We start from the raw sequence: 20,312 nt of genomic DNA, 5'->3' as shown, positions 1-20,312 counted from the left end.
CATTTCAAAACTTGTGGTGTAAATAAAACGCCGTTGATATCTATACAGGACCATAGCAGTGCTAGTGGCGGGTGCAACCTTCCTCCTCCACCCCCGCCCCACCCCAACCGTTCAGCCGCTGACTAATGTTATGATACTATTAAAATGGGACCCCAAACAATTATAAAGTTCCTATTTACTCAGAAATTGCCTTAGAACGCAGGATGCATTTCAAAACTTTTCGGGGGCGGGGGCAAATCCTCGGACCCCTAGCAAGGCGTCATTTCGGCATCAACACCCTTCACATCAAACTCCCCCCCCCCCACCCACCCGTTTCCTGAAAGCTAGATCCGCCCCTGCCGGGATAGTGGATACTTGGTTCTATTTTGCAATCTTTTGCCAACCATGTACACTCCATCGAAGCGATATCTCTGTTTCTGTAGATTAAAATTGCATACCTCTCTTTTTGGTCACCAAATTTACAAGCTTGAAGTCTGCTCCGAATTTCGTCTGGTGTTCTGCGCATTCTGTATGATGCATATGGTGACAGACTGTTTGGTTTCCCTATCTCAATTTGGATTCAGGGAACCCAAACTGACAGGTCGGCAACAAAACAAAGTCATTATCCTCTTAAGCTTAAAGCATTAATGTCATTAGAACCTGTCATTAAAGACACCTTTTGTGAAAGATCGGAGTCCACAGACTTACGAGGCCCGGGACGCCTACACAACGGGGTGACTTGGCGGCGCTGTGTCCCGCTAAGTCTCGAGCACTGGATCCCCCACGCCGGTCAATTCTTACTAAAGTTTACAAAAAAAAAACACCAGACGGTCTGAAGCTGTGAGCTTTCCATTGTGTGAATTCTTATGTATCGCGCACTGGGGCCACAATTTCGTGGTAACTTATTGTGATAGATTTGAGCAGAAATAAAATTGATGCATTGCCAAGGGGGGGGGGGTGATAAAAAAAAGTGCAGACCTTGTGTCGAGCGTAGACTGGCTCCGCGGTGGCGTGTTATGGCGACACTGACATCCGCTATGCTTACGCCAGTCTGGAATCCAGACGACGCACGCGCAAGCTGCACACGCACCCTGAGGTTAATAATTCAACTGGGTAGTAAAACACAATTACCCAGAATGCAAAGGGGAAAAAATCCAAAGTGTCGTCTGCCTCATTCTAAGGCCATTTGGAAATTGGATGCCCATCGCTCTGGACTTATCAACTACGGTTCTCTGTCGATCTGGATTTACTAAATGCACTTTGGATTTGAGAGTTTTGTCACCGGAACCAGACATTTGCGCAAAGTTGGAGAGTTTTCTTGAAACTGTTCTGCACCACCAAGTCCACCGTGATTCCGAAAAGGTATGTGCGATGAGTTTAAAGTTCATATTTGCTTTGAAACCGCTTTGGTTGTGGTTAAATTGTTTGTGTTAAATTGTTTGTTTGTGCGCATAATTTTCTCCTGATAATTAAACATGCCTTCTGGGATGAAAATTGCCCTTGTGCGTTTTGAGTAAGTCGCTAATTAACTTGGGAATAAGCTAAACTATGGAAACTCTCTCTGCAAAAAGCTGGTCGTATGATTTTTTTTTTCGTTTGGGATGACTCTCTTAAACCATACTTAGATGTTTCCTGCCTCCGTTATGGTTAAACTCTTGATAATGATCCATTGCAAGTTTTACTCGAAACTTTCCCAATAATCATTATTTCACACATCTTCCTATATTGGAAAGTTGTCCCGTTTACACAGTGATCAGCTTGTAAAATTAAATCCAAGAAAATAATTTTCTGTATCCATAAAGAAAAAAAAAGTACGGATGAAACCAGATGTGCACAAAACTCTCACTTCCACAGATGTCGGCTGTGGTGTTTTATTAGTCCGCCGAACTCGGGACATCGCTACGCCAGCCAGACCCCGTTAAAATTGATATACCTATCTGTCAAGATTGTATATGGAAGCCGTCTAATTCCACTTGTACGGGTGGCGGTCAGGCTGTCTCGCGAGCCTGCCTCTGGGCCGCGCGGCACGGCGCGGTGGCAGCGCCGGCTGGTGGTGGCGGCTCCTCGCACCCTGCCACCCTTATCTGTCAAAACATACAACGTGCACCGTGATGACGAGAAACTTGTCACGGACCATCACACAGCCAAGTTGACTTGTGTGTGATCCAGGGGTGTGTTAAACCCATACACAACATCGCTGCGACTGAAAACTTGACTACCATTTATTATCCCATTCCCCCCAGAATAATGTGCCCCCGGTGACTGTTTCATGTTAAGAGTCAAGTAATGGTGCGCGTAAATAATTGTCCGCGCCGCCATCTGAACCGACTGTCAAGCACTCCGCCGCGTGTCACAGCACTGTTAGATCAACGATAAATCATCCAACAAGAGTGTTCGTATATTTTACAAGGGGAACATTGTAAGCATTGACAGGCAAGCGATATTTTGGAAACAGGACCCGCTTGAAGAAAAAAATGCCAACTTTGCATTCAAGCTTTCTGATAATATTAATACGATAATTAATGTATTTAAGAAAGTGAAAAACGGTAACTTAGAAGCAGTCATCAAAAACAATGAAGGCGTCATCTGCAGAGCGATTATTTTTTTCGAAATAACAGTCATGCAAAAACCAGTAAATAATTATGTAAACTTTTTTTCAAATGAAAGGTGTACTGGAACTTATCATATTCTTCTTTTATCCATTCTTTAGGCCCTATTTAATTTCAAAGTGAGAGTATTTATAGTTATAACATTCTTTTTCTCATGGAAACAATCCAGACTTTTTGTTTCTCGATCGTCACCGTACTCAATTAAATGTAATCTTGTAATCTTGTAATCGAAAAACACAATTTTGGAGTTGCTTTTTAACCGTTTGTCTTTACATTTTTCAGAGACTACACCAAAATGTCGAGTTTGCTGTCCCTACTCATCACATCGTCCCTTGTGGTAACCATGTACGCTACGCCATCAGGTACCAGGCGGCCTCGAAATGGTGAGTTTGACCATGGTGTAACCAGAGTGTTACCACGGCATAATCAGGGTGTAACCATGGTGTAACCTTGGTGTAACCACTGTGTAACCCCGGTGTAACCGCGGTTTAACCACGGTGTAACCGTGGTGTTACCGCGGTGTAACCATGGTGTAACCGTGGTGTAACCCCGGTGTTAAAATTGGTAAAGCTGGCGTAAATATGGTGTAACCTTTGCAGAACAACAGTGTTAGTGTCACTGTTTTGTGTAACCGTTATGTTTAGCCAAATTGCAATTTTTTTGTTAGTGTTGGCCATGGTGTTACCAAATTCAAGGGCAACGCTGTCAATTTGTTGTGAATAAAGTGTGGGCTAGTGGTTAGGGCTCGTGACTCATGATCAGAGGGTCAGGGGTTCGAATCCAGCTGCTGGTCATATGTTGTGTCCTTGGGCAAGCCACTTCACTCCCACTTGCCCCTCTCCACCAAGGAGTATAAAAATGAGTACCGGCGCTAACTAAGAGTAACCTGCGATGGATGCAGTAGAAATATTCTCAGTCGTTTCATGCTATTAAAGGAAACCGGAGATAAACGCCGGCCTGATGGGCCACATTGGCTCGCGACAGACTTCACTTTAACTTACTGAAGTCGCCAGCTCACAAGTATATCAATCAATTCATTTTGTACGTACAGGTGACGGCACCAATGCAGTACTAAGACTCTGGACACCTTGCTTTCTTTATTGTCGTTGAAAACCGAAATCACCGCCGCCAAGTGAACAGCAGAGATTTTGTTTGTCCTCCCTTAAAAAAAACCCCCACACGTCCCGTCTTTTTGATACAAAAGGGAGCAGACTCCTGTGTCAAAACAGATGTATTGACATGTGGTCGACAATTGGACGGGGTGTATAGTGGGGCTGTAAACACTCGATTCTGGAGACTTTGGTATTGTTGCGTCCGTGCTTTCTGCCTCTAATTCGCTGGCAACTTGCTGTCTGGTGGCGGGAGTTGGTGACCCATTGTCGGTGGGGGGATGGGGAGGGGGCGGGTGAAATTGACAGCTTAAAGAGGGATGGTGGTCATTCAGAACATAAAGTGGCACCGGTGCAGTGTTAGATAGGGCTCTGACGTCTTGGTGTTGAAGTCACCAGTCACAACTGTCACTGAGACTAGAATTTCATTCGCCAGTCTCGCCTCGAAGGGGTGCCGACTCATTTTCCGTAAAACATGAAATCCACCTCGTGCTTTGTGGTTTTCTAATTCGAGCATCTCACTGACAGTCGGTGTGTATTTACAAGGAGATATGTAAACATTCTTTGTCTTGCACAAGTGCTTCCAAATTTTAGCATTTTTTTAGCTGTTGACAGACCACCTCGTGAGACCATTTATAACGACTAGAAAAAGAAAGTGTTCTAGGCTTAAAACAAACAGCGAGTGCGAGCGTTGGGTCCGTCGTGGCGGGCCGGGTTGAGAGTACCGCGCCGGGGCTGCTAGATCCCCGCGGGCCGGGGCACACACACTTCACCCAGGGTCAGCTGAAGTGCCAAATTAGCGGTTTTTATACCCGGGCCCCCGATTTTCACCCGAAATCTGGGCTAAACGGGGCACCGACGGGTCTCCAGAACCGAGTCTCTAGTACTCTTGTACTTCAATAGCCCACTTGCGTTGGGGACATATTTACGACTCGGGGAATTGTGTGTGTATCGTTCGCGTGACATTAAAAACAAAAGTAAAATCGGTCAAGAAAATAAACCTTTTCGTGGGGCTGTCGTCAAACACTGAGCACGCGATATTTTATTCGAGACTGCTGTCGAATTGTCGAAATTCAAGCCACATTTCGAGTTTCATTCATATTCACGCCTATATGGATTATGCCCAACAGCTCAAGACTTAAGAGAATATTGATATTATTTCGAACAAGATAAGAAATGTCCATGCAATCCTATGGCGAAATGGGCCTAACTGTTCTAGTTTAACAAGACGCAAATTAAAGTTGGCATATAAACGTGTTTTTTTTTTCTTCAAAATTTCGATTTTCTTTTCCGAACGAAGTTTAAAGGAATATAATGTCTAAATTGGCTTGTTTGTTTTTGCAGGCCTTTATACAGTTTAAACAAGTGGTTTTAAATGGCGCGCTCCAGTTCAGAAATTGCGCACACTATTCAGAACGAATTAGAAGCGTCCCGCTCTTATTTCAAAGTTAAACTTTATTAATTGATTACTTGTCGTGGGCCGTTTTTTTTTCGTGCGATGTCTCATTGGAAAGCTCTTTACTAATGTAATGCTAGAAAATGATCAATTCAATTTGAAAATCTATTTTTCAAGGTGCCACAATTTTATTTTATTTATTTCTGGTAATGAAACCAAGGATTCCTCAAAAGTACCCTAGGCACTGTAGCTCAAAAGCCTGAAGAAACCTGCAGAGAGAAGACAGTTAGAAGCATTTACAGGTTTAGTGGTGGGAGGAAAAGCCCAGAAGATATTCTGGGGAAAACCCACGGAATCGGGTAGGGACTGAAAACCCAATCCACATATTGGCCCAGGCAAGAATCGAACCCGGGTCACAGCGGTGGAAGGCGAGGAAAGTACGGCTACGCCAACCTGACTCCCCAAGGTTGAGCACGTATAGGCCCCACACCAACTTTTACAAACCACATTTGCTTTTTCAACATTTTCTTCGAGGTGATATAAAAAATAATGGCCGAGCCAAAAATATTCTCCAAATTTACGTTTTCGTCTTCCGTCTTGGAGACAAGACATCCTAATAGGCGCGCCAGTCGGTCGTAAAACGGATCCATTAGCGGACGGGGAGCCCTTTCCTGTTATACCCAGCCTGACGAAGGTCAATGGTTTTTCCAAATACATCTGTACCCTGTGTTTATGCAATCAAAATTACGAAGACAAAAGGCACCAGACTCTTGGGTCTGCTCTCTGTCTTATATGTGATTTCTATTAAGTGATCCAAGATTGTATAAATCCTAACATATAATCGACCAATGAGGAATGAACTCAGTAGATGCAAAATAATGATGCAACGAGAATTTCTACGACTCCTTTTTTGACTTGTAAATAGCATTTTACTAAGCAAGACAACTGATGAAAGTCTGCAACGACTGTTTCGAGTATCAACTTTCGTCGATCAAAATAATACATGCAGTTTTAGTCTTTGCGGGAACCAAACCCACACCACTTTTAATAACAATGTACTTTCATTAATGAACTTTTTTTTTTAATAACAAACATTACCAGTGCTTACGTCAACACAAATTCCAAACTTAAGTTTACAAAGACAAAAATGTATGGAAATGAAACAGTCGTTGGCAACGATAAGACGATACTGCAATCCGCATCAGTCTATTCTGGGCGGGCGGGAATTAGTTCATTAAACAGCCGCCCGGCCACAGAACTCATCAGCTATCTTCTATAGTACCAGTTATTGCATCCTGTCTCGATTGAATCTTCAAATTCCCTTCAAGAGCCGAGGAGAGGAGGGGAAAAAGAGCGCCAAATATGACAGATCTCGGTCAACCAACATCGTGGGACAAAATAAATCCACGAAAATTGAAATTGTTTTTTTTCTTCTTCTTCTTTTTCTCCTTGGATGGAGATTGCATCTGAAGGAGGTATATAATCTCAGGGTTGTGTTACCTTCTCCTCAAGGCGTCGTGTATGACCCGGATTGGTGGTTCTGTCTTTCTTCTGCCCTGCCTATTCCTCCCTCTCCATCCAACACTCGTTTTAATTAATCTTCGTAAAGTGGGCCAGCCTTTTTATATTTTCCACTTCTTCTCCGCGTACCATAACAAACTGTATGGGATGCACTTAGGCTCTGGCGCCCGGAGTACCCGGTCCGTGTGCCGCGATTTCAAGTGATGGCTGTCATCTTAAGTTGAGAGACAATTTCCCGGTCCCCTAAAACCGCGGGAGTAAACCATAAACGTTGGTGGTCAAGACGGTTATACTGAAGTCTTGGAAGTTCTTACGATTCTCGGTATACGGTGCCTCTGTGCTTCGTTTCTTGACCTCAGATTTTGAAAGCTTGTGTTGATGCGAAATGGATATGATTTTATGCGCGTGTTGTATACAACAGTGTGATGTATCGTGCACTAAATGGTGACCAAATGGGGCTGGTATTTTGACCAGTTTTGGTCGACACCAACAGCCTACAATTTTAGCAAATTTTTCCCAACAAGGTTGTCAATATTACCCGAGTTAACGAGGTAATTTCACACTAATGTTGGTCAAATCCAGTGTTTTACCGAGCGTTTTCAGTGTAGAAAAAAGGGTGTGATCTTTTTTACCTTAACAAATAATTGTGATTCTCAGTCTGTAACGATGTTGATTGATTTAGGTAGCTTTTCAATTTGTTAATTTTTAAAATAACACTGAAATAAAGCCACACACTATTTCTTTTTTGTATGACGAGTATTAATGCACGGGTAATGTATCGTAAGCTTTGTGTTTTGTCAAACTTTAAAGGTATTTGTATTTATTCCAAAAGTAACTTCCCGAAATATCAGAAAGCTTAGTTGGATCAAAGCTCGTACTGTTACCAAACAACTCGTAAGATTATACTGTTTTCCTTGCCGTCATTTCAAAGAAAATGTAGGTGATTTCCAACGATCAGTCAATTGGTTCAGTTTTGGAAATAAAGAGTGTTATGAACGAAATCGTGTCTCGTGATCAAAAGGTTGTGCATGGTTTTCCCCTGTTTACTCGAAAAATGTAATATACACTAAGCTGAAACTTCAACAAGTTAGGTTTTGAACAATCTTCTTTGAATTTTGAGTGGTGTTATTATTATAAACGAACAAAGTGCATGCAAATGATACTGTAATTACGCCTTCAATTATATGCCTTTTTTATTTGGTTGTATCTCCAACAGATGTGTGTCAATTCGGCAGCACCCAGTACGTTGTGGGAGATACCTGGCACCCCTATTTGCGCCCTAATGGTATCGACTACTGCATTCTGTGTTCGTGCCACGCAGCGGGGCAGGTTCGGTGTGATGGTAAAACGTGTCCGCAACCGACCTGCGCACATCCCCGGCGCGTCCAAGGAAAGTGCTGCCCAACTTGTGCATCAGGTCAGGATATTTCTTAGAATGAAAATTTCATCCAGTTTATTGGCTTGAATTTTCACGCCGATCCATATTGTGACTTTTTAATAGATTCCATTAAAAATCAAACCAACTGTCCATTTTCAAGTAAGTTGCTTAATGAATATTCATTTAGAATTTGAAATAATCACCGTGCAATCAATCAAAGTCTCTACATTTTACAATGTGCACAACAACTTCATTAAGAAACCGTAGGATTATCCAAATTATTATTATCGATAATCCTCCATCATGAATATTCATACATAGATTTTGAAACGATCACCGGCCAACCAATCACAATCCCCAAAACTGTTGCCAAATGCCACAAAGCAGCCGATTATGATCCCCTATCATGAAATATTCATTAACAGAATTTGAAACCACCACCATTCCACCAATCACAACCCCCTCAAAGTTGTCAAAACCTCAACGCCCCAAAAGGCAGCAGATTATCATGATCCTCTATCATGAATATTCATTATATAGCAGGGTCAAATCACAACCCCTCAAAGTTTTCAATACAACAACACTCAAAAAGGCAGCCGATTATCATTGATGATTTTCTATGCTCATGAATATTAATTCACAGAGTTCGAAACCACCACCGTGCCACCAATCACAACTCCTCGAAGTTGCCAGTACAAGGGGCGGGATTACAACCATGGCGAACTCTTCACGGCGACTGACATATTTCGCTCCAGAAGAGAGGATCAATGCGTACAATGTAGCTGTTCGGTAAGATTAATCTATTAAACTGTACTCACTTTCCAGTTTAAAAAAATCGCTTCTTTGTGCCTCTAATTTATCTAGCTCCCATTAAAAAGATTGGCTCAACCTGTGACCCGAGGTCAACACGCGTGCGCAAGACGAAACGTATATGCATTTATGACGGCATGGACCGTTTTACGGATAGATCGGAAGTGTGCAGTAACGACATGCTGCGCGTTGCATCCTGGGACAGTTTTCGGTACGAACGGGGATTTTACACAGTGAAAGGTCCCACAATGCAGCGTAAATATATCTTTACTGCACATTTCCTGTCTGGCGGCTATCCGTGAAGGGTCTATATCGGAAATCTAACTTGTGACACTTCGTGAAAGAGATAAAGAGGCGCCCTAGGAAAGGCTGCTATGGAACAAACCACGTTACATGCAATGTCACTTTTACCTAATGTTTTTTCATCATTAACAGCACAATTTGTCATGGCGAAACAGTTTTTTTCATCATAAGCTTGTAGTTCCCAATACCACAATCTCTTTCCCACAATACATTGTCGATATTACTGATTGTACACAAACGGAAAGTGTCCCTATACTTTTTACAAGCGCTGTGGCTTTTAATTTTTTGGTATGAAAAAAATGGCGGCACGTTTGTGATTTTTTTTCAAAATAGTCAGGAAAACTGCATCCCAGGAAACCATTGAAAAACCACATTGTCTAAGAGCCAGAGTAACGTCAAAATATGTGCTATTTTATGTGGCCTCAATTCTGATTTTGTTATCAAAATTTCATTTCTTCATCATTTCCTTTACTTTCTGCAGTCAGGCAGGGTGTACTGTGCGCTGAGGACCTGTCCCGACGTGCCTTGCGTCAACCCAGTCGTGTTACCAGACTCCTGCTGCCCGGTTTGTCCGACAAGAGGTACGTGCGCCTTTCTAGGAATATCAAACTGCCCCTATCGTCTTGCTAGATAGTTGCAACACTGGAAGGTATAGATCTTGTGTGTAGCAGCCATCTTAGAGAGTACCTTTTGTTATTTTAATTCAGTAACATGCACAGCAGGTTCACTTATGTATATCCTAGCAAAACAAAGGCATTGTCCTGTAATATGGCAGCTATATACATACAAGGTCTATTTCGTTGGTGAATACTGAATTCTTGTGAACAACTTCTTGATAACCAGATTTTATCATCTCAATACAAATCTCCAAATCAATAGTTTTATCTTCCAAAAAAAATATGACTATTGCACAAAAGTATACGTAAAACCTCGCTTATGAGTAAATTCTCGGTATTTCATGATCCGTACTGCAAAAAGACGCCAGACGATCTCGACAAGTTAGTTTGGTAATACTGATGATTAGTTTTTACTCACAACTATAAGGATCATTACAGAAGCTGAAGCGCCAACAAAATTATATTTTTTATTCAATTTTTCCCCATCGTAGCGACGGAGGAAGATTACGACGGTGAAGATCTTCTCGGAGGTAACGCACTGGACGGGTCCATTGACCTTTCACCCGATGAGCCCTCGACTGAAGGATCGTTCCCAGCGGAGAACACGGCCAGAGTGCATCCCGACGAAGACGAGATGAAGGCATCCGTGCTCGATCCCAGCAGATACGGTGAGTTACGCGCGTTGGCAGTATGCAAAGTAGCGCGCGGTGCTTTGTGATTGGCCAATTGTTTACAACGCTTTGCACTGATTGGTCTAAAAATCGGCAAACCTATTTCGTGGCGAGATACGCGCGTCGGCAGTATGCAGAGTATAGCGCGCGGTGCATTGTGATTGGTCAATTGTTTACAACGCTTTGCACTGATTGGTCTAAAACTCAGCACTCATTTCGTGTTGCGTTTTGTCAGTAATACGACCAATCACAGCGTGGAACACGAACTCTTGCGACTGCGTTCTACACTGACCACTGACCATTCACTGCCTTTAATAATTCGAAAACAAAGAGTTTACGTCGACGTGGAAAGTCTCAAAACGGATACCTTAAAATTTTGTTTGTCAAAATTGAAAAAAAAAGGCAAGTGAACTTCAGTGTATACTTCAAAAGTTTTGGGTTACAGCAGAGCTGTCACTGCATTAAACTGATATTTAGGATGTTTTAAATCTTGCAGCACACAACGAAATCTGTGATAGCAAGTAAACAAAACATTGATGGAACGAATGGACTTTAGTCGCTCTTACTTTGCCGGGGGGGGGGGGGGTTACAGGGAAACCATCAAACTCCCAAAACTGAAAATGGCATTGACGAGAAACAATATCACGCGCTGTGGGCTAAAACCTGACAAACCTAGTTTCGTATGAGCATTCCCCCCGCAACGTAAAATGCACGCGGTCGGTGTCAATACGCGTGCCACAATACCAACATGGGAACATTATCGCCATGAAAACCACACTGCGGACATACGTCATCAAATTGCTATGTTCGTTCCGAAGAATTTGATGTGACTGTTCTCTCTATATACGGAGAATTATTGACAAAATAGTATTTTCCCCCCACGTGTTGTTTTGATGTCGACTCGCCGGGAGCATTTAGGGGAAAACGGATGCAGGGGTACGCCAAATGACATTGACGAGCTAAAAATGCAACCCTAAAAACAAACCTCGAAAGAAAAAACTTAAATTTAAGCCAGCAACAGGATAAAAACAAACAACCTGTCAAAACTCTAAGCTTTGTTAGCTTTTCCAATTTTGTTTAATTCGAATTTAAATTCTGCATTATAGCCGGGAGGTGGAATGTCGGTATCCCGAGTTGGTTTGTCCACCGCGTGAGAATAAAACCACCACACAAGATTGACAGATCAAAATTAGAAGGCAGCAGTCCATAGTTGGAAGTAAAATACATTCAAGAATTGTCAACAATTTTAAATTAATTTGGTTGTGACCGCATTCAGTTTCAATACTTTGGAGGCATGTGATTCCCTGAAGGTGGAACTGGGCGAGGGGTGGGGGAGGTGGGATGGGGTAGGGTGGGGGTCTGTGGCGTCCTTGTTTTCTCCCCAACTGCCCGGATGATTTCGCAAAGGAATAATGAGGTCTGAATGTCGGTTAACCAATCAATTCCCCTGTCACTTTTCATGTCATTCATAATCACACAAAGTAGCGGTTGACATTCGATTTATAGATAAACCACAAAAAATACCGAAAACTAAAAAAAAAGGAAAACATTTTACATGTAAAAACTTCTCGGAGCATAAAACTGTCAGATTATAATTACCTAGGTGTCAACAGTACCACTGTAGGATGGTTGGACTGCCCCTCCTACTCCTAGCTCCGCCCACCACTTACAGTAAGTTGAGAGTCCAATGACATTGATGACCCAACCTAGTTAATCTAGGGCCGGTGTAGCGTAAAAGTTGGACTTGAGTGTGAAATACAAACTTATTGGTTGTATTGCGCATGCATTGGTGAACATAATCGGACAGTGACACGTCACGTGTTAGGGCTTGAGTCCATATATGGTGAATTAGACCAGATTTCATAGGAGTCAAAATTTCATGTGACACCGGAAACATTGGAAACTTGTGTCAGTCGCTTCCATAGGGACATGCGTAAACTACAACTTGTACAAGCGGTATAGCTGAAGTAATTAACGTTCTTATATTATAGACTAATTCAAGCACGCAGTCATTTCTATCACGAAGGCCCCCTTTAATGGCGAAAGTTATTGCGCTAGCTATTGTTCAGATAATCCATCATATGGCAGTAGCTTTGCACAGTGGCTTGCACAAAGCTTTCGCCATTGAAGGGGGCCTTGTGTGTTATGACTTGTTCGAAACCGATTTGTGTTTTGCCAAAAAAAAAATCGCACAGGTTCGACAGCAAACTTGTTCCACAACTTTCTTTCCTCTGCCCCGAGTTTTTCTACATTAGTCATCACTGACAGTTGACGGCAAATAATGTACCATGATCGGATCATCCTTTCGCATTTCCGGACTAATTTGCTGTACATGCATATCGGATTTAGTATCGGGAGGCGGCGGGGGTTAGCTCGGGCTGACTCACTACAGGTGTGTGGCAACGTTGGGCTTTTATTATAATTATGAAATATCAAAAGAAGGCGGGTGGATTTTATGCCATCACTTCTAAATTTTGTCATCACGTACAGTGACAAGTTACAAATTATGAAAACGGCAAGAAAGCGTAATAGACAAATATAAAAAGCAAGTAAATAAACAATGACAAAATTGAGGGGGGGGGGGGGAGATGAAATTGAATAATTTCAAAATAGTCTCGGATTTAAACATCAACTCCGACGGAATGTACATAAAAGAAATACAAGGGACATTTTGCTTTTTGAGAAAGATCTCACCGGGATATCGAATCATCAGTTCCTCTAACTTTTTATGACGAAAGTAAAACTGCGCCTTACATGAAAGTAGAGACATGTCAAGTTATTTGTTCGTCTCTTTTTGGTCGATAACTTAGAAGCTTTGTTTGGGCGACAGTAAGTCCGAGAAAGCCTCCAAGTCCGATAGCCTGGCTGAGCCGGGTTGTCAACGCGGGGCCATGTGAAGGGTTTGGCTGGCCAGCCTCCGCGGAGCCGGGCAGGTGTTGGGTGGGATCTCGGCGGTGCCGAGGTGGCCCGTGGTCGGCGCCGCGCGGTGTGCTCGGTGTTGCTGCACGGAAAAGTACAATCGTGTGTTTGAGTTGATGTACTCTGGTCTGTGAAGGAAGGAATTGGAGTGGGAGTGGAAGTACTTGCATAATCCAGAGTGGATTTTGGTTTTGTGCCGGTTCAAATTTGACATCCCCCACTTACCCCAAGTTTTGGGCTGTTTGCGACTGTTTTTTTTTTTTTTAAGTTATAACTCCGCGAAGAAAATATACTCGATGCAATTCAGATAAAAAATGTTCGCATTCAACGATAAAAGAAGAAAAACAGATATTAACTTGGAAGAAACAACGAACTTGACATTTTTGTTCTGCCCTGGCCATTTAAAGGGTCCATCAGATAAATTTGTCTTAGCACCACATTTTCTACAATTTTCTACTCCTCTGAAAATAGTGTATGAAAACTAGTTGACATCCCTTTTTGGTTAATTTTATTGAGAAGTGCACTTCTTTAAATATTTGAAACATGTCCATGCTGTTCCGGACAACTGAGGGCGATGTTGCTGTGATGTCATTTCAGGAAGATAATGTTAGGGTTTTTCAGTTCAAATTGTGAACCCAAAAATGGTGCACACTGAAAACATTTGCGAGAAAAGTTTGCTCATTGGCTTTCTGCCATGTACTGACACAACATCGAATCACCAAAGAAAAAAGAAAATCCAGGACAGCAAAATATCCAAAATGCAGCTTTTGGCGCTGAAATAACTGTAACATTGAGGTTTCTGCCGGAAATGACATCACACGTTTGCTCATGAATATGTTAATTCACATTAGCATAAAAACCAACAAGGCACCAAAATACCCTTGAAAATGGCAAAACGAAAATAGAAAATCAGGTTAAATGCAACACAAATGTGCATTTTCAAGGATTGCATTCAAAAAAATTACTTTGCATGAACCCTTTAAACTCGAAAGAAATGTGTGTACAAGTGTGGATATGTAAACCACGAAACTAAAAACATGAGCGACTCGGACGAGTAAATTACACTTCAACCCAAATTATATTATTTTTTAAGGGGGGGGGGGGGGTTGAAAGACTTGGAGGGAGAAATAATTGAATGAGTGTCAACCAAAGTTCATGATTTACGCAGCGAAACTGGTCCTCACACCAATCTATGAATAACATTCCACAAATTTCTGGGAAAAAATAACTTCCCCAAGTGGCTGCACTCATCACAGAATATGTCATAAACAGTTGCGCTGTGCGGGTATTAGGCGCCGTCGCGGGCATACTTTGCATACTTGTCTTCTCAACAATGAGTGGACGCCATTGTGTGTCGAGGGGGGTTTTGGAGTTTGTTCGGATGAATAAACAATACAGTTCGTTTGTCGCATATTATTAGGTGAAGGGTACGGTCAAAGGCTATTCTCGTAAATACTCGACGATATCGAGAGGGAAAAATGTCAAAAATGTCGGTATGATTTGCCGGACACAGTGTCGTCTTTGATAAAAAGGTTAACGCCCTTGAATTTATGTGGCAATATCTGACAATCACAAAAAAATGTAATTTTTTAAATCTTTTACAAGAATGGGTGAAACCCCATACTTTTTGTCTTTGAATTATAGCTACGTTTGCTTCGAATTTCTTTAACTTCTGGCGATGCATACCACCAGAATTTACAAATATTGGAGTGGTTTTCACCATATGTTTTAGTCAACAATGATATTTTCCCAACATTGGAACAATGACTTGCCCATCAACATGGCTGCTAACGAACACCCTACATGTGTATGATAGCCGCTAATGTCCATTTTTTTTCTCTCAACAGTTTGTGTGTCTAACGGCAAGACGTATTACGAGGACCAAAGCTGGCATCCCGTGCTGGTTCCATTTGGGCGCATGGACTGTATTCTCTGCACCTGCAAGGTACGTCACAGGCCTCCTTACCCTTTTTTTGCATTGGGCGTGGTTCTTGGCCAAAATAAGGAGGGGGAGGGAAGCTGATGAAAAATTCTGAGAATAGGGTTTCTCAGAAATGACAGAAAATCAGAGAAAAATCAGTTTTGTTTGTGTAGACAAAAATATCCTGCTTAACACGTGGGGGTGCAGGTTTTTTAAAAACAAAATTGGGGGGGGGGGGGGAAGGGGTGGTCAAATTCTTGTTTACAAAATATTTTCTTCTAACGGAAATGGGGAAACCCAGCCTTAGTACATTCAGAAGGACAAAGATATTTTTTAAGGATGAAAAAAAAAAAAGACAGATTAATACATGGAGAGTACTTAACAAACAAAATGGAAAGAAAACCTGTATGGCTGTCTATATCAACAACTTTGTTTACTGAATTTAAATTCTTCTTCGAAATTGAATTATTTTTTGTACTTGCAGCGTGGGGAGGCAGTATGTGGTAGGATGCGGTGCCCTGATGAGGAGAATTTACCTTGCGCAAACCCCATACAGCACAGGGGTGCCTGCTGCAAAGTGTGCCCAGGTAAGAACTGTAATGTATGGATTGTTGAAGTTGCGTCTACCCAACTGAGAATTCTGGACCAATTAAGAATCTTTGGAAAAATAGCATTCAGCAAATAAAAAAAGCAAAAAACAAAAACCAAAAAATGTATTTTTTTTTTTATTCTCTAAAGATTCTCCTCTGCATTGCATCTGTAATGCTGTTTACTTGGACAGATCTTTCACTCATAACCAAAAAATAAACTGATCAATGTCAACAAACATTTACATAAAATAACAAAAAGCAATTGTTCAATGTTATCCACATAAAAAAAGGTGGAAAAAATGGTGTTTTACGATCCCCCCTTATGCCACTAGTCATGTACCTAATTATAATAATGCAAATAACTGGTAATATTCACTGAATAATTCATGAATAATTCATTTTAAATCATGAATAATTCTCCGCAGATGTACCGTCTCCGTCCACTGGTTCCTCTGATGAGAACCCTTCCGAAGTCGAGGAAAATGACGAGACGCCGCTTTGTCTCCGCAAATCCGAGACGATCCTCCTGCACGAGTTTACCCCGTACTTGGTGGAGGGAACCGACAATCTGTCCGACTACCAGTTCGTGGTGGAAGACCTCGACACAAGGATGTTTGAGCTTCACTCTTGGCAATTCAGAGAAGGTGATTAGTGATTTACATATTTTGATTTTAATACTTTCTGGTATTAACGAAAACAGAGGATTCTTCAAAAATTTAATTAAATTGATCAAATGTTTACGAAAATTCTGCCAAGACTGAAAGGGTGTAAAGAAAAACGATGAATTAAGCGCAGCAGTTTATTACTTTAAAAGGAGAAAGTTTTTAGACCAGCTCTCTAATCTTCACTTATGATTTCACTTTCAACAGGAATTATTTCCGAATTTCAAATCGAGACTCTAACCGAAGACGAGTATCTCCAAAAACAAGAGACCAACAGAACAGGCTGGTACCAGCTGAGTGGGGCTTCAACACATCGTAAGTCAATTGAGAAGGCAGGGTTCTATGTGAAAAATAGTTCTCCCCTGCCTCCCCTTTGGTGAGAGTAAGCCCGCCCCTCCCAACAAATAAAAATAAACTGCACATGTTAAGTACAGGCAGAATAAATAAAGAACTACAAAACATAATATTGATGGACTGTCTAGCCCCATCCACGGACCCTCTACACAAGGATAAACGACTTCACCAAATTTCTGGATAGATGCGTGATACGGCCCTTGCGCGTCGTGCGTGCGCAAGACTTGGCGCACAACTGCAGTCAAATTTCTGACGGGTTTCAACAAGATTTCATGTAGAGCGCCTGTAGCTGTCGGGGATTCATGGCTCCTGTGCATTGTTCTACATGTTCTATGCGTTGTTCTATGCACAGACGCGGCATATAACGCATGTAGACAATCTGTTCCGTGCATTTTGTACACAAGCTCAGATGAGTCGTCTATCCTTGTGTAGAGGATCTGTACCCCATCCCATGTCCTAAATTTTGTTCCAATTTATTAACCTTTGTTTCTGGAGCGACCAGAATTGCAATATTCATCTGATTTTCATTACCCCTTTCCCCCCTAACTTTTACCAGATCGACTGCAGAAACTGAAACGCAAAGAGCGGAAACTGGAGAAGACGTGCGCCTCCAACTGTCAGAGACAAGTGGTCAGACTGACACGGATGCTCAGGCCCAGACAAGTGGAGAGAGGGGTGGAGTGCACCCAGGAACCCAACACCACACCCAGGCAGAGGGGTACTGTTGTACCCACTCGGGGTTGAGAGGGGGAGGGGCATTCCGGCGTATGACAGGTGTCAGAACAATTATTGTTGCCAAGGATTGCTCCACAGTGAAATTTCCCAATACATGATTACCCGACTCCGCCATTTGGGGGGAGTGCACCCAGGAACCCAATACCACACCCAGGCAGAGGGGTACTGTTGTACCCACTCTGGGTTGAGGAGGGAATTGGGCGTATGACAGGTGTCAAAACAATTATTGTTGACAAGGACTGCTCCACAACTTTTCCCAATACATAATTACCCGACTGGCCGACTCCCCGTTCAGGGGGAGTGTACCCAGGAACCCAATACAACACCCAGGCAGAGGGGTACTGTTGTACCCACTTGGGGTTGAGAGGGGGAGGGGAAATTGGGCGTATGACAGGTGTCAGAACAATTATTGTTGCCTAGGACTGCTCCTCAGTAACATGTTCCTAGTCATTGATTACCCGACTCCCACATTTATAGGGATTGCACCCAAGAACCCACTTCGACACCCAGGCAGAGGGGTACTGCACCTTGTACCCACTAGGGGTTGAGAGGGGCAATTGGGCGTATGACAGTTAATGTTGCAAAAGCAAGGACTGATCCACAAGTGAACTTTTCCAACACACTTTAAAGAAGATAAGACTTCTCCTTCTCCCCGTCTTGGGGGTGTATCCAGAAACCCAGTGCAGTGGAGACATAGTTATCCCCAATCGAGGTTCAAGAGTTGCAAAAAGGGCAAAACCCATTCTTGGAGGGAAGGAACCATTGACAGCCAGCATTTCCCCCCACATACTCAAACTTTACTCAAAAACGGTGTTTGTCCACTTTTCTTCCTCCGGGTTTGAGTGAACACCGTTTGCGATAAAAATCACAGAAGAGGAGAAATTGTCCCAATTTGGGTTGAGAGAGGGGCGATGTGGTTAACAACTGCTGTAAGGACCTGTTCGGCCAATGACTGGTTTAAAATGAACTTTCCAAAAATTGTCAATTTATAAGAAGATATTTGGTATGAAAGGCTTCCTTTTTTCCCCACAATGCACTGGTCGCTATAGAAACCCAGCCTTGACTTTTCTACATGTTATTTTAGAAACAAATATCAACAAATAAATTAACAAACACTTTTTCAATGCACAATAAAAAAATGAAGGGGTACAGTTTTCCAAGGTACCACAAACTTACAACCAGAAGTATCTACTGTTTTTGAATTGGGGTGAATATTTCCGGCAAGGGGTACCACTAAAGGGGTACCAATGAGTCTTAAAAACTGGAAACATATTTCAGATAATGAGTTTCTTTCCGTAAAAAAAACCTCAACATAGAATCGAGATGCATACAAGTTCCCTCTGTAAAACCTCCGAGGTGGTTCCACTAAATTTGATAAAATTTGAACATTTTTGGAGAAGATATGATCATGATCCCCTTATTAAACAAAGATGTACTTTGTATATATATATTTAAAATTTTAGACAAAAAGCCTTTATACGCAGTATTCAACGATGAAGGAAATGTACATTGAAATGTATTGTCTATTTGTGAAAAAAGGATGAAACGAATGTTTCATTTTCATAATATATTATTATATACATATTTAACTATATAACAATGTAGAAATGACTTAAGTGTAACATTTAACTTCAAATTTTTTGCTACTGACATGAACTGCATGTGATTGTGAACGTTTTTTTTACATTGAATGTGTGTAGTTGGCGTCTCACTGCCCCACAGGGTACAATGTAGCTGTGTATATTATATATAAATTAATAATATAGCATATTCATAATATCTATGGATATTAGGAGCGGATAGTTGTATCTGTGTTTTCCAATGTCTAGTTTTCAGAGCAATGAGAAGAAAAAAAGATTGACAGCAAACATGAAAGGAAACTTTCAATTCTTTCAAGTCGAGCACGTGCCATGATGTTCCTTCAGTCTTGGCCTACAAGTATACGGTTAATTTTTTGATCCAGCTATTGTTTCCTTGCGGTTTCGGCAAATCGAATAGCTGTATTTTGTTGTTGTCAGTCGGTAAATACAAATGATTCCAAAAAATGAAGTAAAAGAATCCTTATCTCATTATTTTCACCAAATATTTTTTTTTTGGGTGCTCAAGAAATTATCTTTTGCCTTAAAGGTATTATACAACATTTGCTTTTGCTGTAATTTTTGGATGGATTTGGGAGTTAGTATTTTATAGCAAGCATTGTTACACTGACCTGTTAAAAAAGTTTTGTGTTCATAGATGCTGGAAATACCAAGCAAAAATACTGTTTTTGTAGTCTGGTTCCCTGATCCTACTTAAGACGAAACAGAGCAATTTATAGAAGTGGGGGAATTGTCAGGTCAAGCAACCCTCTTGCACCCGTTCAAGATGTGCAACCGATTGCAAAGAAAATGTGGACTAACTACGTTTGGTAAAATGGGGGCAGTATTTGAAAAAAGTCAGTTATTTTCCAACGATGGTCGGCCAACCATCGTTGGAAATAAATACGAAACTTCCACTTTTCTTGTAACTGACAGCACACCAGGTGCCATGATTTCACAGGATGCTTGAGACTAATATTCACTTACAGTCAAGTAAGGTATTTCAAAATAATTTGGTTTTGATTTTTGGTGTTTTGCAAATGTTGAATATTACCTTTAAAGGGAAAATACAACATTTGCAAACATCAAAAAATAAAACTACCAAATCATTTTGAAATACCTTACTGGACTGTTAGTGAATGACAGTGTAAAGCATCCTGT

The 20,312-nt window shown here is 41.6% G+C and overlaps 1 protein-coding gene across 1 annotated transcript; it reads left to right on the top strand.

The window, feature by feature from the left end:
* Positions 1–1,091: 1,091 nt before the first annotated feature.
* LOC119724159 (chordin-like protein 1) lies at positions 1,092–19,479 on the top strand. Its single transcript, XM_038195089.1, has 11 exons — positions 1,092–1,341; positions 2,871–2,971; positions 7,831–8,031; positions 8,636–8,781; positions 9,587–9,686; positions 10,214–10,390; positions 15,160–15,257; positions 15,718–15,820; positions 16,249–16,467; positions 16,693–16,800; positions 17,396–19,479. Exons 2-11 carry the CDS (start codon positions 2,884–2,886, stop codon positions 17,581–17,583), a joined length of 1,428 nt encoding a protein of 475 aa, XP_038051017.1. The 5' UTR covers positions 1,092–1,341; positions 2,871–2,883; the 3' UTR covers positions 17,584–19,479.
* The last annotated feature ends 833 nt before the right edge of the window (positions 19,480–20,312 follow it).

The sequence above is a fragment of the Patiria miniata genome, unplaced genomic scaffold (assembly GCF_015706575.1).
Source record: "Patiria miniata isolate m_02_andy unplaced genomic scaffold, ASM1570657v1 HiC_scaffold_18, whole genome shotgun sequence".
NCBI lineage: Eukaryota > Metazoa > Echinodermata > Asteroidea > Valvatida > Asterinidae > Patiria > Patiria miniata.
The sequence above is the reverse complement of the archived record's forward strand: the minus strand, read 5'-3'. Positions and strand labels throughout refer to the sequence as shown.

Coding starts and splice junctions, on each gene's coding strand:
- LOC119724159 (XM_038195089.1), top strand. CDS start 2,884: ATGTCGAGTTTGCTGTCCCTACTCATCACATCGTCCCTTGTGGTAACC. Junction 15,821..16,248: donor CTGCTGCAAAGTGTGCCCAG/GTAAGAACTGTA, acceptor AATTCTCCGCAG/ATGTACCGTCTCCGTCCACT. Junction 16,468..16,692: donor CTCTTGGCAATTCAGAGAAG/GTGATTAGTGAT, acceptor CACTTTCAACAG/GAATTATTTCCGAATTTCAA.